Source organism: Crocodylus siamensis, chromosome 2 (genome assembly GCF_052110815.1).
Source record: "Crocodylus siamensis isolate JL-2025a chromosome 2, ASM5211081v1, whole genome shotgun sequence".
In the NCBI taxonomy this organism is placed as follows: Eukaryota; Metazoa; Chordata; order Crocodylia; family Crocodylidae; genus Crocodylus; species Crocodylus siamensis.
The window spans coordinates 171,932,155-171,957,947 of NC_143396.1; the positions used below are offsets into that span (position 1 = coordinate 171,932,155).

The following is a 25,793-nucleotide window of genomic DNA, read 5'->3' on the forward strand; positions in this document are numbered from 1 at the left end:
GGGCAGGCCTGCCCTGGCCCATCCCATCCCCGTGGTGCACTGAAGAGCCCTTGCCATAGCTGCCAACAACCAACAGGGGGCAACCGCCCCACACCCTCTGTTGTGAGGGTGCACTCAAGTCAGTCTCTTACCGTCCTGTCTCACCAAGCCCTGTTGGATATAGCGAATATAAGTGAAGAAATTACACACCGCTGTGATCTGCAAGAGAGAAAAACTCCTTTGAAAACAGCCTCCGACACAGCACAGGATGGCGTAAGTCGTCAAAGTAAATGCAGATTTACTGGCGTCTGAGGACCTCGGCCTTGCTGCTGAACACCCTCACTTCAAGAGAAGTGATTTGGATATGGCTGATTTGCAGAAGTGCAAAGCATGTGCTATATGAACTGAAGCCAAAGGGAGCAGCTGGAATTCTGTACCACTGTGGCAGTGGCCTTTGGTGGAACTAGGGTTGACACACAGGAGTGTACCCCGCAAGAAAAGAGTTATATCAGACAGGCAACATGAGGCAGTAGATTCAGTGTTAGACAGTGACTGAAAAATAAGGGATCTAATCTCGCCACTGCCAATTCACTAAAGGACCCCGCTAAACCTGTCTCATCATCTGCAACACCACCATAGTGCTTTGAGAATTAGGGATGCAGGGAGGCTTAGAAGTTCTGTGTATGTTAAGGAGGGAATGGGAAATAGAAGGGAGGTAGAATTTGAATGGATTTGTACATAATGAAATACCAGAAATTTATGTTGAGAGACAAAGAGGGTCGAGACACATACAGGATAGGGGGAACCCATAGATGAGAGGGATGGCAAAACTTCACTAAAATATCTGAAGGTACAATTCTGTCCTACAGTAGTTTATGACTCAGAATATTTGAACTCTGTGAAAATTCAGACTGGGCCATGGCTGAAAGCAACAACTGTTTCTTATTGAAAAGAAGTTTCAAAACAGGTGAACTTCTTTCCTGGGAAACACATGCAGTCCAAAAACAAGTGCTGGGGCTTTTTGTTCAAGTGAAACAGTTTGAACTTTGCCATAAATATTCCCAAGGAGACAGAGGTGACTGGTCTGGTAAATGATTGGCTCCTTTATGTCCTATTCAACCAGACACTTAAGCCCATGCTGAACCTGGAGCGTCTTCAGTGCATTGCCGACTAGGACTGACCACGAAGTATTTGTTTAACTATTTTCTTGAATCAGGGCCAAAACAACAATTCACTTTTTCCATGCCCTCCAAGCAAAAGGAGAGTCTGTTTTATAAGTCTTAGTCACTGCTCTCCATTGGAAGCTGGCATTGAGACTGAAGCAAATTATAGTGTGCAACAAAGCAAACCCAAGTATCGTGAAGGATCAAATCATGGGGAAGAATAAACTGAAGACATTTTGAAATCTGCTGTTACCTTAGCTGAGTGACACAATCCTGACCACTGGATAGCAAAAAACCCAAAAGCTGAGGAGCAGCACTCTACATAAACTGACTGAGCAACAAGCCCAGGCCCATGAGCAAAATTCAGCCCTGCTACCTCTCTGCTAATTTCCTTGAAGTTGTCCCAGGGGTTAATCTATTTTGCTTTCTAGAATGAGCACTGATGATGCACCTTGAAAAGCTAAAGGACTCACCCTGGCCCTGCAGGATGGAGAGATGTAGTAGTAATTCCCAGAATCACCCAGCTTGATGCGGTGTTTGCAGGTTCGGGACAGGCCACTCAGAGCACATTTCCTGCAGAGAGAAAGGAAAGCAATGCTTCAATAAATGACAGCTCCCAGGAGGAACAGAAACCGATGACAGTCAGCTCCCAGGCCGAGTTCAGACTGAGACCAAAAGCAAGAGAGTCAATGTTCCCTGCTTCTGGGGACAAGTAAATAAAAGCCTCAGTAGGGGCAAGCATGGGTGGCCTCTGACAACTAGATTTTCATTGGCACCGAAAGTAGTACAAGGCCCAGGTGAACCAATACAGGACCCTCCATACCAAGGCTCCTCCTACCATAGTCTGAACCTAGAAGTGCATGCAGAATAGTTGGAAGGTAGGATGAAGCACCATGTAATGAGTTCTGCCTGTTCTCTATACCTCCTCCATGAGCTGTGCACTGGACGTTAGCTCAGTATTACATAAAGGAATCTTGACTTGGAGCACTTATGCCTCATGACTTCTGGCTGGACCCTCTTTGCTCAGGCCTCTGTATGTCAGCAATCCACCCTGTCCCAGAGGACAAAATTAGTATGAGTCAACAGAGTCAGGGACAAGCCCACACACTCACAGTTACATCCCATTTTAGTTACCTGGGCTCAGACAGGGCCCAAAACACTCCATTTCTGAAGACTCAACACTGAGTTAATGTGTTGTACTACTCTATTATGACAACCAGACTGGCGAGTTTTGAAAACATATCTGTTCAGTAGTGTAAAGACCTGGATAGACCAGGCTGGCTCCAGGCCATCTGGTCTGCCTTGGCTGCCTTTTGCAAATCTTTCTACTCCCCTCTCCACAATCTCCAACCTCCTCCTGAGCATGGTAAAAAAAGAAGCCTCCCTACTAAGTTGCTCTCAACATCTTCCTGGCTTTTCCCTGTCCTGTTCTCTAAAGCTATAAGTCCTTGTCCTACTTTTCCCAGCACTGGGAAGTCTCTGTCTAGATTACTCCTTTAAAGTTTTTCCCAAACCAATGACCAGATTCTGATGTCAACTGTGTTTGGTAGGAGCCTCAGTAACTCTGCTCTTCCCCATGATACAGTTCAGCTCAGAACCATTATTCAGACAAAGCATTCACTAAAATCAGGATTTTGCTTGAATTCCCTAATTCTCTCTTCATAGGTACCTGCACTCTGGTGGGGGACTGAACCCCGTTTCAACACACACAGAACTCCAGCATTTGATTTAAAAAGAACGAACCCCACCATCTGGAAACAGCAGCAGGCTGATAACCTCTTAGGTGGCTCAGCCCTATAGCAGGACCACAGCAGAGACTGGGCTTGTCTACACTGGGGAGCTCAAAAGATCCAGCAGTAGACAGAGCGGCCATGAGAACGTTGCTGGAGCGTGAGCACACCCAATGGCTGTGGATTGCTCCATGTGGCTTGTCCTGATCTACACAACTCCACTGAATTAACTACTCCAGCACAGTGCAAAGCACACTCTAAGAAAGCAGGGCTGCTAAAGGGACCACAGCAGGTGCCATCTGCTCCCTGTCAGACAGACACAACAGTCTTCTCTGGCTTGCACAAATATGCTTCTTCGCTAGCAGAAATTTGAGTGTTGGCTGCTGTATAGCCGCTCTACAAGTGGCTGAACTCTTAAGTTCTGTGGTGCAGTGCAGACCAGGTCTGTGCCAGCATCCTGCATGTAGATGGAGCTCCTCATCTTTCCCCAGGCATCCCCTTTTCCACTGAGTGCATCATTCCTCTGTTGTCCTTTGAGGCAGGGTTTTCAAGCACCTTATTCCACTGGAATCCCTAGCTCAGTATAAGTCCATGACAAGCTAGCACAGACATCGTGCAAATGCACCATACATAAGTTATAATATTATCTTCTAGCTATTAGCAACTTACCTCAAAAAGTGAAGATGAAAGGCTGAAAAATTAAATCCCCTCTGTAACCCAACTGAGGCCACTAGGAGCCTGTGGTGGGGGGAGAGGAGGGGGAATTGCTGTGTAACCTCATAGTTTAGCCTCTCCTGTCTTGAACAGGGGGAGAGACCCTACAGTTTCACTCAGGCTCCACTGAGAAGGGATCTTGGGAGACAATGAATTTACAGTCCCACATAGTCCCTTTTAATCAGCTTAGGCCTGGTTCAAAGACCACTGAAGTGAATGGCAGCCTTCCCAATGACTTCAGTGGTCTTTGGCCTAAGCCTGTGATGCATTACTGAAAAAAGGGGGTCTTCAGAACATTAGAGGAGACTCCAGGCAGAAAATGGGGGTCCACCAGGGACAGACCAGAGCCCAGGACAACCAGCAGGGGCCACCCCCTGGACATGCCAGTGTCCCAATTTTCTTTCAGCTGTGTTCAGTCCTTTGTGGAAGGACCTCTGCTTCCAGCTCCTGCATAACCATCCTAAGGGAGTGTTTCCATCCTCACTCAGTGTAGCTAAGTAGGGATTTCCTGGTATTTTTCAGCACTTAACCACCATCTCGCTCCTCAGAGTTCCTTCAACATTTCTTGCCTGGCATCGCTGCTCAGAAGTGAAGGCAGCTAAGACAATTACAACTCAGGCAGCAAGACACAGAAACTAGGAAGGGGGCTCCAAAATGTTCCCGAGGGATTTTGTTCTTGCTTCATTACCTTCTGCCCCCCACCATCATCAAGTACTACAGTGGGCAGATACTGACTAAAATGCCAGAAGCATCAGCATTAAGTTTACCAAAGCAAGCAGAGAATCTGAGGGCTCCTACACACATTCAGTGAGGCTGCTCGAACATGCAGTAATTACAGAGCATCAGAGCAGACTCGATTAATTGATTCTGCCAGAGCATGGTAATTACTGCGCTCCAGCAGACTCCAGCATCACATGCATCAGTGTCCCCATGCTGAAAAAGGTGGTGGGATGCTTTGAACTAAAACTCATTCAGCCAGTTCAAAGTGCCCAGCCGCCCTTTTTAAAGTGCCCCTGCCTCCTGGAGCTCATCTATAAACATCCTGAATGTCCAATTTTTGAGACACTTTAAAAGGTGCAGATTTCTGGAAAGTGCTAAGCACTCACCTTTTGAAAAACAGGTTCCTTTAAGTTTCCTCAGGTTGGACACCCAAAGGAAAAAAAAAACCCACTAACCATTTATCGAATAATGATGTGACCAGATCATACCTTCCACATGGTAATTAACAGGATTAAAAAAGTTATTGGCTGAATCCAGCCTCAAAGCCATTAGTAACCAGGTGCATTAGTAACTTGTTAATGGGTTAGAGGTCTTTAATCTTTGGCTAAAAGTCACTTACGTTACAATTTGTGACCGGAACCCACTGTGAAAAGAGACAGAAAAAAAAAAACCGAAGGAAACTGATCAGGATAAATACAGGATGGGTTGTTCTTGGCACGGGGCTAATACACTCATGGAGCAATTTGTTTTGAGAAGAGAGAGAATGCAGAAAACCTTGCCGTGAAGTCTGTGCGTCTGTCACGTTCATTGCTACGTGATGTCCTAACAGATCAACTCTGGTCTGGAAGCAACTGCTGCTCAGAGGCAGAAAAATCCCAAGCTGATCTAAAACGTACAATCTGAATAAAGTCCTTTTCCCTGATCCAGAAATGTGACGCTCAAGGGCCGGATCCCAGTTTGTTTGTACTCATGTTGACCTTGCCTCTTTCTACCCACTACCCTTCCTTGAGAAACTGGTGTAGGACATGAGCAGGAACAGTCGTAGAAAAATAGGACTGCAAGGGCCCTCAGAAGGTCATCTAGTCCAATCTCATCCTCAACGTTTGAGCATCCCTGGCTAAGAGAAGTGATTTCAGAGTTGTTGTCCTAGTGATTTTGAAAGCAAGGTGACTGCAGGGGTAAAGAGGTAGAGGGGGGTCAAAGAAACTGGTAGGAAAAGGAGGCGTCAAAGAAGCTGTAAGCAGAGAATGCATCTCACCCCCATTTCAAGGCCGCCCTGAACATTCCCTGGGTTCAAATGTTTCATGCAAACTCTAACATTAAGTGCCACTCACGTAGAGACATGTAGAGAGACTGGAGGGAGGGGAGGTGTTAAAAAAACCCCACCATCTACAGGACACAAATGCATGACATTCCTCTCCGCCCCTCCACAAATATAACAAAATGTGCCATTTAGAAACAACGTTTTCAAATCAACTCAGCTTTTGGGGAACCCCTAACCCCCGGTTTAAGTGAGAGAAGGAAACATTTTTGGAGGACTGTGAACTCCAAATAGTTTTCCATGCCTCCCAAAATGATTCAAGGGACTCCTAAAGCCTCAGGCTCCACCCAAATACAGATCAGCTGTTTCCACTGGCTTGGGATAGGAAACCTCAGTGCAAAATGCAATCTAGCAAGGCCTTCCCTACAGCAGCCTCTTCATTATCACCCAGTGTTGCTGTGGTGGTGAGCATCTTAGAAATAGCCAGGAAGCAGACAGCAAAGACAAAGGCCTGGCTGAACTTGATATAGGAAGCCTGGTAGAGGGATGACAGCAGTGCTGAGACAGCTGAGTGAAAGGGCTAGCAATGGCAAAAGTAGTGCATGGGGCGTTTCTTACTTTGGCCCACCACATTCTATCGCTGAGACCTTCACCACAGGCAGGATCTGCGAGGCCACAGGCTCTATGGTCAGTGTGTTCTGCTCTACAGCTGCCCGCACCAACTCAGACAGCTGCAGCAAAACACAGAGAATAAGGACTAGGATCAACATAGGTTATGGCCAGAGAGGAGGCAAATGCATCACTGCTGAAATCCCAAGTTCTTGCTTCTGAGCCTGCACTCACCTCATGCCTGGTGAAGTCTAGACAGGGCTCCACGTCTTCTCGGTAAATTCTCTCCAGGAAGGAGCAGGCTTTATCCAGAGTTGGAGCCTCCTTCCAGGCTTGGAACTCAGCAAACAGGATGGTATCGACCTATAGCAGATGTTAGGGGAAGGTGGGGATGGGGAGCAGGGAGAAACACCACACACAAAAGCAGCCATTAATGAACAATACCCCCCCAACCCTGACTACAAAGGCCACCTCAGGACCTAAGCGAGTCCAACAACACAGCGAGAACTGCAGAAAAAAAAAAGCAGGCTTGTTCTTTGGGGTTGCACTTTGCATCAGCCTGGAAGGAATACACCTTCCATCTCCTACCCAGGCCAGCTTGCCCACAGGATACCTATTTGGCCACATCAGGGTCACTCAGTCCCACAAGGGAACATGAGAGCAGCTCACTCCTACCCATCTGGGAGAAACAGCCACACAGTAAAAGAACTGGCATAATTCTTCTCCTGTCCCATAAAAGGGAGGGCAGGGCTAGTCCATGGGTGAATGACCATGAAACCTTGGACTCAAAAGGCAGAATCAACTTCTCAACCTGGAAGTGAATAATTATAGGAAAGGGGAAAAGTCAGGAAAAGCTTTTGTTCAATGACCTCCATTATCCCTATACCAAGCGAGTATGGGCTGGCCCTTTGGGGAACCCCCAGGTAGCAAGGTGGGCTAGGTAGCAAGGTGAGCTGGCCCTTTAAAGATAGCCTTGACCCCAGAGCTGATGCATTCTGGAAGCAGTGGTTTCCAGAGGTGGCTGCAGCTGTAGGCAGCTGGGTATACTGAAAGCGGAAAGCAGGGTTTAAAAAGCAGCCTTTGATCAGAACACAGATGAGACCACACCTGCCATAGGTCTTTCTGCAGAGAACAAGCAGCTTTCCTGCTGCTTCCCTGAATGGGGGCCCAGGCCAGGACATGCTTTTCCCCCTATTCTTGCTCATTTCTGGAAGGCAGGCTGCTGCTTATATCCTGCTTTCCTGCCCTCTCCCACCATGCCCTACTCCAAAGGACCCCAGTCCTTGTCAGTCCTGGGAAGACTAACCCCTGGCTCCAGCAGAAAATAGGATGATACTGGGACTGCCTTAAAGGGCCAGCAAAGCCCATTATAGTCATTTAAAAGATGACGTGGAAAAAAAAAAAGAAAAGAAAGAAAGAAATACACAAAAATGAAAAATAAAAAGCCCAGCCTGAAGAGAATGTAAGTAAACAAAGCTGCCCAGGCCCTAGGGAAAGGTCTGTGCTGAGAGTACAAGAGCGCTGGGCTATGGAGACTGCTCACCTGGTACCAGGAGACAACTTCAGAGCCACAATATGGAAAAACAATTAGAGAAACAAAACAAAAAATGGGTGTTAGTATCAGAGAGAGGACCAAAAGGCTGAAGGTGTGAAAGGCCAATAAATCCCACCCTCTCCTTGTCCTACCCTCTATACCATACCCATTCTAGCTTCAGAGTAGTTACCTGCCGCAAAGATGAGGATGACGAATCTGCTGCCAGGGACGGCCATCCAGGCTCATAGGTGATGTGGATAGCCTTCCCAGGGATGATACAAAGGAGCAGAGAGAGTAGAGTGGGCACCCCAGACTTTGAGAGCAAAGAGGAAAAGCGAGGTGGACAGACAGACAGGCAAGGAGTGGGTTTAGAGGAACAGGCAAAGAAAGAAAGGTTATAACATGAGAGAGAAACAGAAGATATAGAAAAGCCCCCAGCCCTGTCTTTAAGGATACAGGAACTTCTGAAGAGATGCCAGCATCCTCAGCACTGTGCTGATCATACCTTAAGTTTTCAGAAATGGCCAGAGATTTGGTATTCTATCATTTTCAGGCACCCAACTTGAGATGCCCAATTTTCACAAGTTGCTGAGCACCTGCCCTCAAATTCAGAATCTTTGAGGCAGTGGGGGACCAGAACCTGGTCTCAAGTCAGGTACCTAAAAATACCAACATCCAAAAAAAAAAAAAAAAATTCAAATCGCTGGACACTTTTGAAAAAGGCCCCACTGTAGCTGCACTAAGGCAAACTCCTTGTGCAGACAGAACAAGTTGGAACAAGCAGCCCAGGGAAGCTGTGGCAGCTCCTCCACCGGTGGTTTCCAAGTGGCTGGATGAGCACCTGTCTGATTTAGGAACATTTTGGATACATTTTGGAAGGCCTTCGACACTGTCTCTCACCCCGTTCTCATTAAGAAACTTGGGGACTGTGGTGTCAATGCCCACACAGTCAATTGGATCACCAACTGGCTGGAGGGCCGCACCCAGAGGGTGGTGGTGGATGGGTCCTTCTCAACCTGGAAGGACGTGGGCAGTGGGGCTCCGCAGGGCTCGGTCCTTCAGCCCACACTGTTCAACATCTTCATCAGCAATTTGGATGAGGGGGTAAAAAGCACCCTGTTCAAATTTGCTGATGACACTGAGATGTGGGGGGATGTTGGCACACTAGAAGGAAGCATCAGGCTTCAATCAGACCTAGACAGGTTACAAGGGTGGGCGGATGAGAATAGGATGGGATTCAACACAGACAAGTGCAAGGTGATGCACCTGGGGAGGAAAAACCGGCACCGTACCTACAGGTTGGGGAACTCCCCTCTTGTCAGCACGGAGGCGGAAAAGGATCTTGGAGTCATCATTGACTCCAAGATGAACATGGGCCGGCAGTGTGGGGATGCAGTCAGGAAGGCCAACTGTACCTTATCATGCATCCACAGATGCATCTCAAGCAGGTCCAAAGAGGTGATCCTCCCCCTCTATGCGGCACTGGTCAGGCCGCAGTTGGAGTACTGCGTCCAGTTCTGGGCGCCGCACTTCAAGAGGGATGTGGATAACATGGAGAGGGTCCAGAGGAGGCCACTTGCATGATCAGGGGACAGCAGGGCAGGACCTATGAGGAGAGGCTATGGGACCTGAACCTGTTCAGCCTCCACAAGAGAAGGCTGAGGGGGGATCTAGTGGCCTGTTATAAACTAGTCAGGGGGGATCAGCAGGCATTGGGGGAGTCCCTGTTCCCCCGTGCACTGCCAGGAGTGACCAGGAATAACGGTCACAAGCTGGCAGAGGGCAGGTTTAGGCTAGCTATCAGGAAGCGCTACTTCACGGTCAGGGCGGCTAGGATCCTGAACCAACTTCCAAGAGAAGTGGTGCTAGCTCCTACCCTGGGGGTTTTTAAGAGGAGGTTGGATGAACATCTTACTGGGGTCGTTTGACCCCAGTATTATTTCCTGCCATGGTAGGGGGTCAGACTAGATGATCTACTCAGGTCCCTTCCAACCCTAGGAACTATGAAACTATGAAACATGCAGGATGTTGGACTAGATGAGGTCCTTTCAACCTCTAGGATTCTACACATCACATCTGCACCTCTACCAGGGATATTACCTAAAGCCACTGCAGTCGTGCATAGACAGCAACATCAGAGCTGTCAGCTCAGTCCTGTGTGGGAAGGATGTAACCCCCTCCCTCTGGTCAAACTAAAGGCCTCACTGCTTGGCTGCCATTACTGGCAGAGTCAGAGGCCAAAGGTTTCTGCACTCTGCAAGGCCATACCTGCATGGAAAACTTTCCTAGCCCAACAATGATGTAGCCACATCTGCACAGCACCAAGCAGGCTATTTAGCACTGCTGAGGGATAGGGCCAACTCCTCACTGCCGCCCATGCTAATTAACCTGCTTTCAGCACCATATGGACACAATTGCAGTATTTCTGATTTAGCAAGCAACTCACTAGGGGCAGCACCACATCCGTGAGGGTGCCACTTCCAGGCAAAACAACAAGTTTATTGTGCAGCCCTAGCCTAAGCCCTTCCACCTTGCAGCTATCTCAGCTCCTGGCAATCAGGGTACAGCACCAGCATCCCCTCCATTGCCAAAATATCTATGTTCTTCCCATCCAAATGCCAAAACAGACTGCCACCTCCTTTTGAGTTCCCCTGCCAGCAAAGCTTTACAAGACAGCCATGCCAACATGCTTGCGTTGTGATACATGTGCACATCCCATTACACCTGCATTAGTAGAAAACGGACACAGGTAAGTTTTATTCAGATCCATATTTAGAGAGCAAGGGAAAAAGTCACAGAAGTTAAAAACAGAGGAAAATAACAGGGGTCAGCTGAAAGAATGCTCAAACTACTTTTTTCTATTTGATTGCCCAGCTCTAGCAACAATCCTCTTGTAACAGAGACAAACTATACCTACCCTGTAGGTGGGGAAACCAAGGCACAGAGAGGGAAAGTGATTTGCCTAAGGTTATGTAGCAAGTCAGTAGTGGCAGAACCCAGACCCTGGCCTGCAGGAAGAGATTACAGGTGCCATCTCTTTCTGTGGGTGCTTGTGCTAATGTCTGAGCTGTGAAGAATCTTATCCATAGGGCCCTCCAAAGACTCACAGACTATTTCCAGAACTCAGACTGGGGTGAGACTCCCACAAAAGGAAGTTCCTCCACTCAGAGATTTTGGCAGGAAACCCACAGATCACAGCACGGCAGGATTTGGAGGACTCCAAACCACAAACTACACTATCTCAAACTGCCTGGGTCTTGTGCCCTAAGAAAGAAACCACAGGACAGGGGCAGGCCTGTAGGATCTGCAGAACCACAAGGAAAGCCCCTGACAAGATCCCTATACCAGTGTCCTGCACCAACCCACAGGGCCGAGGCCATAGTATCAACCCACCTCTTTGTACTCATGGTTGACTGGCTCCAAGAGCAGGCTCTGGCCAGTGGCTGTGCCTACAGCACTGCTGGTGCTCTTGTTCCGCCCATGGCCCTTCCGAAAAACAGCTTTGGTGGGGCTTTGGAGCTGAGGGTGCAGCTCCCGATTTGGAGAGGAAGGTGTAGATGTGATCACCAGTGTCTTCAGTGCCGTCACCTCTGCCTGCAGCATGTCAATCTGGGCCATGGAAGAGAAAGGAAAGTTACAGAGGCCACTCCCCATACCCACCACAGGATCTGCCACAGGGAATGCACATCCCAAAGGGACACTGGCACTACCCAGACCCAGGCCCAACCTAGGGCCTTCCTCCTGATCCCTCCAAAGCATCCAAGCAGCTCGCCCACTGCCACAGGACACCAAACCAGGGAGGTGCATCTATACGGAGCAGAGACAATTGCCATAGCCTGCTCTTCCTGCCCTACCTCCCCAACAGGCTGTGCAGGCAGGTTGCATCCGGGTTCTAGGGCCCAGAGGCTCTTTCCCCCTCACCCCATCCTGGACAAGGACCCACCAACAGACACAGCTATGCAACCCTCTGGTGCAGCTTGACCAGGGAATCCCACCCCCCAGCATTGCAGTGCCTCTGAGCAGTAGCTTGGCCCCAGCTCTGCCATGACGTAATGCTGCCAGTTAGTCCTGCCTGAGGGTGGGTGCAGGTGAACTCCTGGGTCCAGTTTCTAACAACAGTGGAGCTGGGCCTACTCCTGATTTCCAGGATCCCTCTCCTCATATTCCACATGTACTGTACAGGGAACAGGGTAACACTTAGTTCCAGAAGGGGATCAGACAGCATGAGACCTCTGGCCTTTTTGTCCTCTTCCTGTCAACAGGTGCCACTGTGCCCAGACCAGACTAGATCACAGTGGGCAGCAGCAGAAAAGAGGGATTCAGGAGCTGCAAGACCAACTTAAAGTTAGCCAGTGACACACCGTGGGTCTCTGGCACTCGGGGACCAATGCTTGCATTTCTGCCCCGCCCCCAGCTTCTCATAGCAATGCTTAAAGTCACATTGCATGATAAGAACTCCGAAGAGCCATGGCCTCCTCCCGCCCCTGCCCGTTGGTCCACCATTGGAATTAGCCCCATCCTCACCTTTCCTCGCGCCTCCCTCAGCTGTTTCTCCGATGCCGCCTGCTTAGTGTTTGCTTCTCTCACCATCTTGTGCGCTTCCTGCAGCAGAGACACCGTGTCACACTCTGCCCATCCCAGACCGGGTGATGCACTTACGAGAGCACAGCACAGCACAGCCTGGGCAGGACAGACTCCAAGAACCATGCTCCACCCATAAATATATACCACTGGCAGTTGAACCTGTCACTTCACCATTGCTTCCCAGATGTGTAAGTGCCACTCAGCAGCTTTCCTGCCCCCCGTAAGAACCATGGTGCCTTCCTCATGCACCCCAAAAGAGCATCCTTAGGCTCTCCCTGGAGCAGGGCCTATGTCTCAGTGACAGAGTACAACCCTTTTCACCCCCATTGTCCAGTGTTGGCCGTTTAGGTATCCACTGCTGCTGGAAGCCAGGACTTGACTAGCCTGCAAAATCACTGTGCCCATGTTACAAGAACAAAGTCCCTGTCTCCAATAGGGTGCAGAATGGCTCCCATGATTCATCAGGCATACCATGGTGGCAGCACTGGCATCTAGGGCAGTTGGAAAAGATGCAGGCAGCCTGGAAAAATTGTGCTAACAGGGAACAGGTTACAACAGAAGAGAAGGCTGGGCTGAGCCAGGGGCACTGAGTAAAGGGCTAACCTGCCTGGCCAGAAGCAACACCATCTGCCAAATAAAGGCATCATATGTGCACCAGCTACTGGAGGGGGGCAGAGATCCATACTCTTCCTGTGGACATGTTCTGCCACCACTGCTGGAGCAACTGGAGCAAAGTGGAGGGGCAGGGAAGCAAACAGACTGTTTCCCAAATTGGCCCCTCCACACTGGGAGCACAGCAGCTGCCCTCTGTCAGGCTCTGCCCTTGAGACCAGCAGTCCCTGCTGTGTGTAACAAGACAAGCTGGCAGCATTTGAAGAGAAACACAGGAAAGGATCCAGCAAGGCAGTCCAAGGTGTGGAGGGAACCTGTCCAATGGGAGACAGAGAATGACCCTGGGTCAGGGAAGGTGCAGAGAGGCTAGCAGTACCTCAAACAGACTGGCCGTCAGCTCCTCCAGCTCCTGCTCCAGCTGCTCCCGGACCTTTGACAGCCTCTCACATTCCTCATCCTTCAGCTTCAGCTCCTGCAGAGGGGTAGACAGGGGGACTTGGGTTCCCTGGACAGAGGTGCATGCCAGTGCACAATTCCCCCATACCTTCCCCACAGGTCTTGCTCTCTCCCAAGGTGCCTAGCTGCCCCTCCAACCCAGTTCTCTCCCTCTTAATGTTGCATCCCAGCCTTCAGCCACCTCCATGCAGACTCCAGCTCTCCACTCCCCTCCCTAATCACTCCACTGCATGTGTTACCAACTCATCTGAGGCACATTTCCACTGTCAAAAGCATGGAAACTTCAGCCTCTCAGCTCTCAAAATCACAGCAAACACTGTCTCCCAAGAATATCAGGCTCAGCCCCAGCTCTACCAGCGCTCTTGGGCTCACAAAGCCCAATATCTTCAGAGCAGTGGTGCTCAACCAGGGGCTGGATCTGGCTGGTGATCCGCGTCTGGGGTAGGCCTGGCAGGGTCCCATCCAGCCATGTAGAGGGGGGCAAGGGCAGCCCAGTGCCAACCCACCATGCAGGAGGAAGGGGGGTTGATCCAGCCCTGCAGGGGGAAGGGGGTGCCATCCAGCTCCAACTCCACTAGCAGAGGGAAGGGGGTATAGCCTGACTCCGACCCACCATGAGCCCTGGGGTTTGGAAATTCAGTAATGGGAGACAGTGGCCATATTAACTGCCATCACTCCTCCTTTGCCATATTTCTTGATCCATGGGGAGTCTCATGGCGCAGATGCCATGGCTCTGTGGGCCGTATTTGGCTCACAGGGGGAGGTTGAGCTTTACAGTTCAGAGCTTTACCTTCTGTGCTTTGTGGAGCTCCTCCTTTAGGAACTCAGACCCCTTTTCCCGGATTTCCACTGAGGAGCTGCGTAGACGGGAGACATTGAGCTGAGCAGTGAACTGGGTCTCATCCCCTCCTCCAGCATCCAGGCAACAAGGCTTCGACTCCAGCAGCTCCTTTCCACCTTTGGAAGGCACTAGCGGCTTCCATTGCCCCACCACTTGCTGTTTCTGGCTGCCTTCCTCAAACTGGGCCTGGCTGCAGGACACAAGCATATTCAAACATGAAAAGTATCCTGGGAAAGGCAGCACATGGTCTGTGCAGGTCAGGGATTCAGGGCACAGACAGACAGCAGAACCAGGAACTGAGCATATCACTGCCTCATTTGTGAGACAGATTTCTGCTACACCCCTCTGGCATGTGTTCTGATACCAGGTGACATAGAGAGATGCTGCTCATATCACTAGGGATAACAATGTTCCAGGCAAACAAGTGTAACTTGGAGAAGCTGAGGGAAGCTTCATACCAGGAGGTGAAGCTAACTAAGACAGAGGCAGAGGATCAGCTTAAAAGACAGAAATCCTGAAAACTGACTTGGCCTCCAGCAAAATTTATAGGCAAGCTGAAACATGTCACGGTCTCAGTGTCCCACGCCAATGCCCCATGCACTGCAAGGCCCTCCTCTGGCTTGCCTGCCCACGAAAGAACACCACAGTGCTGGGCTGAGTGAGGCAGCTGGAAGCTAAAGGTTTTTACACATAAGTGGCTTACTGCCTCTCCAGGCACAGTATAGCCATGCAGGGGGCTAAACAGGCACACGGCAAGAGGCTGACACTGCATTAAGGGAGCTTCAGCTCACAGCGCACAAGAGCATGAGCTCCAAGCCAAAGGAAGCTGTATGAGGGTGACAGCTCAGAGGCTCAGTCTCCAACTCCAGATGCTGAAGCATGAACCCTCATCCAGCCTGCACCCTCCAGATCTGGGACTAGAAAGGGGAGGCCAACCACAGCTCCCTTCTCTCACCAACCCAGCATGCCTGCTCCCTCACTGAAAGAGGCTTTCCAAGGAGTGGAAGGAGATGCAAGGGACAGGACTGGCTCACAGGAGATGCTAGGCACTAGGTCCTCTTTTTTTCCCTTCCCCCATCTCACCCTTGGCTGGGTCCTCTCTGAAGCCCAGCAGAGGCCCTTCTAGGAAGGGAAAGCCCTAAACAAGCCATTTCCTCACATTCAGCTCTTCAAACACAGACTGCACAGAGTCCCCAGTGGCAGGCTGGGCCAGGAAGCTCCTTACAAGGTTGCTGTCCAAAAGCCATTAGGGAAAGGGGGGGCGGGGGGAGTAGAGAGGGGTGGCAGCTGCCACTTCACCCCATGTATTTCTGCTGTTATGCAGCTCCCAACCATCCCAGGAGAGCGCTGAACCGTCCCAGGACGGAACACAACTCCTACTCCTCATTGCGACAGCAACCTCTCCACCCAGACTTGGCCCAACCAGGTTCTGCAGGGAGCCTAGGAGTTGGGGAAGAGGGATGCTACATGGATTAGCAAGACAACCACCACCAGGGCCTAGGGCTGAGACAAAACTCCCAGCTGGATCTCGGTGCTAAAAATGACACTCATCAGGGATCCTGGTTTTCTCCAATTTAAAAAAAATCCTCAATTTTCGGATTAAAAAAGTAACTCCAAATCCACATTTTTTCCTGATTAAAATTAAATGCCACCAATATATATACTGGTGGGAAAATCCCCAATTTTCAGATTAAAAAAAGTAACCCCAAATCCACATATTTACATCATGTATTAGTGGTGTTTTATTTTAATCACAGAAAAATGTAGATTTGGGGTTATTTTTTTTAAACTGAAAATTGGGGATTTTTTTTAAAATCAGAGAAAACCAGGATCCCTGCTTATCATCACCTTATGAAGGGCAGAATGGCTGTGCAGGCAAAGCTCAGGGCTGGGACCTGTGGGTTCTAATCCAAGACCCATCACTGCCAAACCTTGTGGCTTCGGACACATCATGTCACCCCTGGGTGCTGCAGTTTGAAGGTACAGAACCTGTAGATGGTATTTCTCCAGCTCAGGAACCTTGCAAGAATTATCAACCCATTTATGCCTGCAAAATACTCTGAGGCTTGAGCTGGAAGGGGTTCTGTAAGTGCAAAGGACTATTATGACTGCTACTAGACAAAAGAACTAACCAGTGCCTGAAACAGTTACATGCAATAAGAACTGGGAAGAGCTATTTGTCCAGCATATCTGTGTGCATGCGATATTCTGCTTGAACTGCACTGCCTGTAATTTTAAGATGCTCCCTGTTTGCATTGTGTTGTCTTTTTCAGTTTGCCAAGTGTCAAGCAAATGGTCACCATAAAATATATTTACACAAGAACCTCTCTCCACACCCTACAAAGTGCTTTACAAACCACAGACACAGGGGATTCCATTTCTCCTGGAATCTCACTGCCGAGTTGCAGTCACCTCTGGGTCTGGGGACCACTTCAAACCCAGCAGCTGCATGACAGTGCAGCAATGGAGAGCAGAGAATTTTAGCTATGGGGTAAATCCTTTTCTCTTCTAACTAGAGGTGCACTGACATATCGGTTGCATATCAGATGAGCACCAATAAAAGGAAAATTAACATTATTGGCTTTTTTGGGCTATTGTAGTTGATACTGTTTTCTGATAATTAATTATGCTGGGACCCCTGGATTCCTGGATTCCCTTTTGCCCACAGGGCTGGGGCCCCTCGACTCCTGGGTTTCCTCCTGTGAGCCAGGATGATCCCAGATACACCCCTATCCCCAAACTGGTGGGCTTGGCTGGAGCAGAGCTGTGGTGTCTTGGTGTAGACTGTGGGTTGGGGCCAGGGTGGGCGCTGTAAGAGGCACTGAAAGCCATAGATGTGACTGGGGCAAGGAGGGACGGTCAGAGCTGAGCTCCCCGGCCCGGTCGGGCCCAGCCTGACTTAATCTGGAGTTCCCAGGGGTCCATGCCCCACGGGCTGGAGCAGCTACTCCCCCCACTGTGTGCAGCAGGGTCCTTCCTCTAGCAGGAAGGAAGACTCCAGGAAGTAGGGGGGCAGTGCTTTAATTAGAGCAGCTTCCAGAGCCACCTAGCTCTGGGCAGCCTCGTGCTCAGGCAGCTGCCCTCACGCTGAAGTTGAAGGGAAAGAGCTGCAACTGGCATGGGGCACTTTTACATGTGCTCTGGGAGTCCGGGGGGGGGGGGGGGAAGAGCGGGATGGCACTTTAATTACAGTGAGTCCGAAAGCAGCTCTAATTGAAGTACCGCATGTCTGCTGCCTCAGCATCCCCACACTTAGAAACGGCAATGGGGGCACTTGAACTAAAGCTTGTTCAACAATTACTAAATACCAGTTATCGCAGGGGTTTTAAACCTTTTTGGATCATTGTACCCTCAGCAGCTGAACACAGAGCACCAACTAGAGTGAAAGGAAGCACCGAGTCCGAGTCCAGCTGAGTGGGCAGCACGGGATGATGTGTGGTAGTGCTCCGTCCCTGCCTGCCCGTGCATACCCCCTAGGGCCTTCTCAGGTACCCCCAGCTGACAACTCCCAAGTTACCAGATCGATATCAGCTGATGTGGCTGGTTAATCGGCTATCAATACCAGCCAAGAAAATCTTTACTGCTGCACCCCTACTTGTGACAAATGCCCCCAAATCTTTTTGCCCCATGCAGAATAGACAGGCCCTCAGGGAGCAGTAAGCAGTAATTCTGGGTGCTCAGCCTCAGACATTTTAAAAAAGGCCTTGTGTACTCACGGAAATCTACCCACTTTGACTTCAATGCCCCAGTCACTTTTCAAAGTCATGGCCCTGCTTTTTCAGGTCTCATCTGAAAGGCCCTTGGCACACATGCAGCAAAGTCAGCAGAATTCAGTTTGTCTCATTTAGCAGCATGACAGCCAAGGCTGACTGCAGCAGGACTCAAACCCATTACTCTGGGGCATTTCTAGGGACCCTGGAGCCATTTCTAACCTCAGCACCACAACCTAGCATTTCTGATGTCTCACTTTCGCTGCCCCATTTGCATACAACAGCAGGTTTGTGTGGGATACAAGCAAACACACAGCAGGTGTTAAATTAGGGACAGTGCTATCCCACCAGCAAGGGAGGGCTGGGAATTACTACGTGGCCCGAAATTTCCAGCTGGCAAGCAAACCCTCATCCTCTTCCATGGCAAACCCATACTTCCCTCACATGCGACAACCACCCCTGCCAAGAAGGGGCAGACTGTGTTTCTATATATTTACTATCTCCCCACAACACTCCCTAGAAGGCTGGCCAGTCCCATGTACTTTCATTCACTGAAGAGCTAAGCCCCTCTTTTTCTTCCCAACAGATAGCTTTCAGAGACTGACAAACACAGCCATGGCAGGAAAAAGGGCCTTGAAACCTAGCAAGCCCCGCTCTGAAGAGACCACCAGATTTCTCTCCAAGGCACTGCAAGATCCTTGGCTAGGAAACTGCCACAGGCTCCCAAAGAAGCATCCTGCTGTGACTAGTTCAACTCCTGACCTGCTGCAGGAAGGCTCTCGCAAGAGAGGCATGCAGATTTGGAGAACCCAAAGGCAATTTGGAAGGGCATCTCCAGTCCTGCCAAAAGTTTTGGGACAGAGGTAACATCCAGCGAGGAGTCTGCCCCATTGCCTGAACTGGGGATGAGTGCAGAAAAGGAAGGGGAAAGTCCTTGTGGGTATTCAGAATAAGGAATATGCACAGCTGTGCCACTAGAATCCGAGAGGGGTCGTCGTCTTCTCCTCCTCGTGTATGACTTCAGAAAGTCAACTCCTCCAACCATTTAAGAGCAGATCCATCAATATTACTACAATCTTTCAGACTGTTCGCTCCCTCTGGTGGACCATATGGAGGGCAATCAGTTAGTATATTCTGGGCTGTCCTATCTCCTTTGCCACAGGAACACGATGGTGAATATGTAAGGCCCATTTTATGTTTGATTAAAACAAAAGAGGGGTCTTCAGCAGAGAAGACAGCCACCCAACACTTGTCAGGCGACGTGGCCTCTGATACAAAGTGCTGTCAGAGGCATACTAACCTTGAGATGCAATTAAGCAGCCAACCCAGGTGTCAGTCAATAACTTGTCAATAGCCCCTTGTGAGGGTTTTGGCCTCATCAGAAGTAGATACGAGTGAGACCGCCAGCCTGCAACACTTCGCTTGTGTTCTGCTGCTTTGTATACCATGAAGGGGAGCAGCAGAGGTAAAAGGCAATGGGGAGCTAGCAGAGGATGAATCTGGAGCAATGTCCAAGTGCAAGGGGGCAAAGCAAAAGGATCCCAAGAGAAAATAAAGAGGTAGAAAAAGGAAGAAGCAAAAGACAGACGGGGAGGGTATGACTGCCACTCCAATAGATGGCTGCAAAGAAGCAGCAGCAGCCAGCTCAGGTCTGAGACCCTTCTTAAAAGAAGACAGCTGCTGCATGTGGAAAAGGGGTGGCAACCAAACGGCAGCATGACTAGCTGGGTAATTCTTGGGAGGCAATGATAAGCATCCTGGGTGAGGCTGCAAATGGCCAAGAAGGATAAGAAGACTTTTCACACATGCAAGGCCCCATTCCCCTGCCACTGACGGGATCTACAAGAATGTATTTGACTGAGGATAGGTCAGTATATTAATAAACAGGGAGAATGATAAAGTGGATGGATTAAAAGCAAAGGCAAAGAAGCCAAGTGCCTTTCACAAGACCTGTTTTGAGGAAGAAAACTGAGAGAAAGAAGTATGGGCAGTCAGGATGCCTCAAATTATTATTTGCATAGCAGCAGGGACGTGATCCAAGGCTTCCTCATGTACATGGAAAGATTCTTCCTGACTTGAATAGACTCTGGATCAAGTACCAAGTGAGCTGAATTCTGGGCAGACAGGTTTGAAGACCAGCCCCCTGCCATGAATGGCTGATAAGAGGCAGAGAAAAAAAAAACACTTGGAAGGCTGGGCAAGAGAAAAGGTATAAAGATGGCTGGTCTGAAGACTATGATGATCTGAAAGGGAAGGGAACTGCTCACTAACTTACGTGTAGACAGTGCTAAATTGGGAAATGTTGAAAATACCACCAAGGAGAGGGGTATGGGCAGGGACAGAATAGGCAAGAAAGGGAATAAGCACTGGTTAGAAAAGCATAACCTGATACCCCCAAGCAAAAATAATCCAGACAGAGACACTCGGTAGGAAAGAGGCATTAGGAAAGCAGCTGTATGCATCAAGGAAAGGAGGGACCAATGCAAAGCCCACTGAAGTCAATAGAAGCCATTCCACTGAGAAGCCCTGGCCTGCAAACCCCAAATTAGCAAGAATCCCACAATGCAGCACCAGCAAACTGGGCAATATAGTTTGGGGCTGTGTACATAGAAGAACTGCATCACTATTAAGAGAGGTGAGAGGTCTACTCTTCATCACTAGGGGGACCAAGCAACATCCTTTTCCGCAGATCTACCATCATGTCAGCAAATAAGGCAGAACTCGGGAAAGAGCATGAGAAATGAAGTAATGGTTAGCTGCAACTAATTGATGAGGGAAGTTTAACACAAGCAAATATGCATTGCTTCCCAAAACATTGACAAATGGATAAGAAAGTGTTTGAAGGTTATGAACACTAAGAAAGTAGAAGGATTAGTCAGGATGACCTAATAAAGTATCGTTAGAAAGAATAAGATGAAACTAATCAAAGGAAAATTTAAACTGAGATAAACCCAGCCTTGATATGCCTCAATGAATATCAGTGGATTTGCACCCAAGATGAATTCGATATTAAAACAGGAGAACTATAAGAGGTCTATTAAGCTGTTCAAGTTGTGTAAATGATCAGCCAGAAACTTTCATTACTGCAGACACCTAATATTAGGCCAGGTGGACTCCTCCAGAGACACTCCTGCGCCAGCCAAGACATGGGCTACCTGGGACTCAGTGGGCACATCCAGACAAGCGTACACACACAGAGGCGTGCATTTGCTAAGGCACAAATAGCAACAGAACATATTTGTGCCACTGTTTTGTGCTGCAAGGCATGACCCTGCATGTGTGCTCTGGTGTGCACCAAATGTCCCAGGTGGCGTAGAGGAGGCTGGAGCCAGCACCTGCAGCCTTACCTTGGGTTCTGGGGGCCTCCTGAGGCAGCAGCAGCGCCAATCCAGCTGCACAGAGCATGGCCGGCAGCCAGAGCATGGCTCTGGATAGCCAGGCTGTTTCTGGTGGTGCAGGCTGCTGCCATGTGTGCCACAGCGCTTTTATTTATTTATATACACATACCTTTTTTTGACACTGGGATCTCCCAGTATCAAATTTTGGCACTGCGCTGCAAATTAGCAGCACAGCGAATGAGTACATGTGCACCATGTGTGGTCTTAGGCACTTCAGACATCTCTGAAGCGCCACAAACCACATGTGCACACTCTTCTGGATGTACCCAGTCAGACTTTTCATCTCTATGAAAAAGGAGGAACAATAAAAAGCAAAGGATGATGCAAAAACTACTGAAGAGACAAATCAGGTGGGGAAGAATTAATTAAAAGGAAAGCAAGGAAGGAGAAAATAAATAAATAAATAGCACAATAAGTGCTACAACTGCTGACTCGCTTTAAATACTTCCTCTGGCAGTTGTAAGAGTTTCTTCCTAACACTAACTAAAAAGCCCCAATAGCATCCCTGTGTGGGAGGGATCTCATTTGAGAGATAGGGAGGCTGAAACACAAAGTAGGTAACAGGCTTCCTCCCAGTGAGTGGCAAAGTCAGGGCACAAACACCAGGAGCCCCAAAGCAGAGTCCATTCTCCAACAGTTAACCTGCTGCCACATAAAGCACTAGCAAGCCTGCTTTGTGGCCATATAGTGTAGAAGATATCAAATTGCTTTAACAAAGTTAAAAAAATAAAAAAGAGTCCAGGCTTTGTGATTCTCAGCCTCAAGCTCTACCTGCCTCCCTTACCCTTTAACAAATAGTCATAACACTGAAGCAGCAATGCAGTGATGGAATATCACCATCAGGTAGCAAAGCTCTAGACTCAGACTTCCATCCCCATGCCCACCGGTCGGAGAAGTGCTGATGGTGTGGGAATAAGGTGCCAACCTTGCGGCTGTGTAGCACCTCTTCCCAAATCACACAATCCGTACTGGTGAAAAGGAGCCGTGATCCTTTTCTCTGTGTTGGGGGGTAGACACCTCGTTACCAATGTACTGAGAATGAAAAATAATAGGAAGAAACTTACTCCTACCTAGCCTGGAAAGCAGGGGTATGCCAGGGAATAAGGAAGAAGAGAGCCCACTTTGTACAAATTGGTGTCGCAGAGGACATTTTAAATCCTACCTAAACTGCAGCTACTGTGACTTCACTGTAGGATGAATCAGTGCATTCCCCTATCGTAGGACTGCCTTGCTCAAAAGCGTACCCTAGCACTGATGCAGTATAGATGGGATCTTAAACTATACAGCCCATCAGGCACAGACAAGACTATCTCCACTGTCCTGCTCTGGCTTTGAAAGCAACACCTTACTGAGGCCAGGCAGGTGATGCAGGCTCACTCTCTTTTGCAATTGCTGGTGCAGAGGGGGCCCATGTTTTTCAGGAGGATGTGGTTTGTTTCAGAGGCTTGTCAGCATGGGAAGTGCTAGCTAGAAACTTTTTTGTTGAATTGTGTAGAAAAGGAAAAAAAAAATGTGCAGGATCTGCACTTTTGCCAGCAGGCCCCAATCGTTTCCTGTGGAGTTGATCTGACATGGCTATTTCCTGTACGAACTGCCTAGGGGTCTCTCCAGGCTAAACTCTGCAACTGAATCTACACAGCGGATCCCGCCTCTTGATATTCTGATCTCTTGCCATGGACAGGCCTGGGACCCACATGTGCAGAGATGGAAAAATACTGGAGTCAAGATTTGATGTGCAAACCCAAGAGTACAGTGCAGCCCTAGCCAACTCATTGCTCTGCTGACAACTGCCATCCCACATCTACCTTCAGATGTGCACCTCTCCCACCTGTCAGGCCAAGGCACGCACTAGCACAGTGCCCAAAGGCTTCTGCCCTGCCGCAACAACACAGCTCCTTCTTTACTATGCTGGAACACAGTATGCAGCAGTCTTGTATTTGGCTGTATAGACACTCATCAGCTGAGAAGTAATCTAGGGCATTCTCATATTTGATGTTGCTTAGGTAATACTTAGCATTTTCAGATGAACGATGTGTTACACAAATATATCTATTGGCTCTTTGTTACGACACACTGCCTTAGTCCAGTTCTTTATTGATTTAGCTATATGTGCACATGCGCACATGCATTCACACAAGCTGTCCTTAGAGGAGATCAAGGCTTGAAAATCTGGGCTTCTTCTAGTCTAGCTACAGAGGAAATGGGTGAAAAGTGTTAATAACTCAAAACCAACGTTTAGAATGGAAATGCTGGGATAACCTTAAAGAGAGGTACTTGTGCAGCCCCCCCATCTTAGCAACAGCATGGTTTCATTATGCTTGGAAGCTGCATATTTTCCCATTTTTTTATTTCCAAGGTGCCTGTAATGCATGCCAGCTGCCCCATCTCACCACAAGAGGAGAAATGCAATGCCTCTGTGAATCACACATTTTCTGAGAGAGGCAATTTTCATATCAGGAAACAATTTCCTCTTTAGGTGCTCCATCCTGCTCCCACAGAAGTAAGCAAAAAATGCTGTCACTGACTTCAGCAGGATCCAGACCTAAAATTCTAAGGACGAGCTTGATCCCCAGGCTCCCACCTTTTTTCACTGCCATTAACACTTTGGGGTCCCTTCATCTTCAGTCTGTTTCTGTGCTCTTAACACTCTCTGATCTTTCCCTCTGTTTTTCTGTTCCACTGGTTTACCTGTCTTTTTTCTTCCTCCCTTTCTTCTGTTTGAGCAAGTGGCTTCCTCATAGTCCTGGGCTCCTGCTTTACATTTTCCCCTGTTCCTGCCTCTCATACAGCCCCATCCTTCAGCTAAGGAGAGGTTTCTGAAGGAGAACAAACCTCTGATGAACAAACATGGTCTCAAAGCACAACAAGAAGGAACAGCTCAGAGAGTGTCTCTCCCCTTCGCCTGCTCTCTACTGCATACCTCATTTGACAGAAGCGGGCTGCTCCTCAAAGACGTAGCCAATAATATCAGTTACCTCTGGAAAAAAATGCAGCCTCCTGGATGCGACGTTCTGGAAACTTTGGGCATACTGCAGAAACCAACCGCAGGTCACTCCCTGTTCCCACCTCAGCTGCTTGGACCAGACTTCTGCTTTAGTCCCGGACAGCTCAAATGCCAGGGGCAAACAGACACCTTCCTCAGACAAAGGTCTCTGCCACCACTCATCCATCTCTTTACATACATACACACAGGGGCTAGGGGAGATAAGGCAGAAAGCATGGCCCTGGGCTCAAAGCCAAGGACAAGAAGCTGAAGGCATTAAGACACCTCCTTTCTTCCCAAAAAGCAGCCCATCCTGATGGAAAAACACAACCAGCCTCTCCCCCATCCAAAACACCAGCAGGTCTGTCCCCAGCCATTGGGGAGCACCGGCGTGGAGCATGTCCTGTCTGCGCACAAGCACTCAAGGCCAACATTAGAGCGAGCCAAGTCCCCAGGACCGGTACCAGACAGACCTCGCAGGGTGGGAATCCCGCAGGATCTGCCAGGAGCCCCTGGGCTTTCTCCTCAGAGCCACAGCAAAGTGCCAGCTACTGCTTGCCCAAACTCCGGCCCCTTCTAGCCTTGGAGGGGGGAGACAGCAAAGGGGGAAACGAGAAGGGGGTCACAGGAAAGTTGGGCTGAAAGACACCTCACAAGGTCATCTAGTCCCTGCTCCAGGCAGCACCACCCCCGCCTACACCATCCCAGCGAAGACGTCGCGGTCCGGAGCCTCCCCAACTTCTCCGGGAAGCCAAGGCGAGCCGGGCACAGGGAGCAGCGGGGAAATGCAGAGGACCTCGCGCCCCGGCTCTGCCAGCTGCTGTCCCCAGGGGCATGGTGCTCGGGGGGTGGGGGGCGAGGAAGGGTTTGCGCGGGGTGCGGTGGAGCGGAGCGCACCCCAGTGCCCTCCCGCAGCCTCCCAGACCAGGGACAGGGAGGGCAAAGGAAAGTTTCCGCCCGCAGCAGGGGGGACGCCTTGCAGACCTACCCTTGCCACATGCTGGCTCCGCGGCGCGGCGCGGCTCTGAGGCGCGGGGCTGCAGCCCGGCCCGCTCCGGCGCCGGCTCCGCCCGGGAGATGGGGAACGGGTCACGTGACCTCGGGGAGGCTCCGCTTGCAGGATGCAATGCCCCGCTCCTCCCTCCCGGCCTCCGCCGGCTCCTCAGGGTGCCCCGGCTGGTGTCCTTGCCCCTCCCAGCAGAGGGCTCCGAGTCGGGGCCCGCGCGCGCATGCAGCAGGGGAGAGAGGTGGCAGGCTCCCAAGGGCCTGTCAGCACTGTAAAGACCCCCCCCGCCCCCGCCTGAGGATGTCAGGGGGCTCCTACCTTCGCCAGGGCAGGGGAAGCCTTAGGCGCCCCATGTCTGCCTTGACTAGGAAGCAGGGACCCAGCCCAGCAAGTCGCTCACCAGCCTCCCTTGGGCAGGTGGCCACAGGAAAAGGGGACAGCAGAATCCATGGGACAAAGAATGAAAAAAAACCGAACAGGCAGGGGAGGAGTG

At 49.8% G+C, this 25,793-nt stretch overlaps 1 protein-coding gene across 6 annotated transcripts in view; it reads right to left on the bottom strand.

Annotated features, from left to right (window-relative positions):
- RAB3IL1 (RAB3A interacting protein like 1) overlaps positions 1–25,793 on the bottom strand; it is a 46,357-nt gene that overhangs the window by 16,174 nt on the left and 4,390 nt on the right. For 3 of the 6 annotated variants that reach the window (XM_090032295.1, XM_090032297.1, XM_090032296.1), the window contains 9 exons: positions 14,153–14,393; positions 13,283–13,378; positions 12,235–12,312; positions 11,104–11,319; positions 6,411–6,539; positions 6,186–6,298; positions 4,926–4,949; positions 1,616–1,715; positions 132–198 (listed from right to left, as the gene is read on the bottom strand). In XM_090032295.1, coding sequence (XP_089888421.1) covers positions 132–198; positions 1,616–1,715; positions 4,926–4,949; positions 6,186–6,298; positions 6,411–6,539; positions 11,104–11,319; positions 12,235–12,312; positions 13,283–13,378; positions 14,153–14,393 — 1,064 coding nt within the window. Of the gene's footprint in view, positions 1–131; positions 199–1,615; positions 1,716–4,925; positions 4,950–6,185; positions 6,299–6,410; positions 6,540–11,103; positions 11,320–12,234; positions 12,313–13,282; positions 13,379–14,152; positions 14,394–24,286; positions 24,355–25,282; positions 25,393–25,793 lie in introns of those variants that run through there. The other 3 variants (XM_090032300.1, XM_090032299.1, XM_090032298.1) reach the window with 3 other exon arrangements.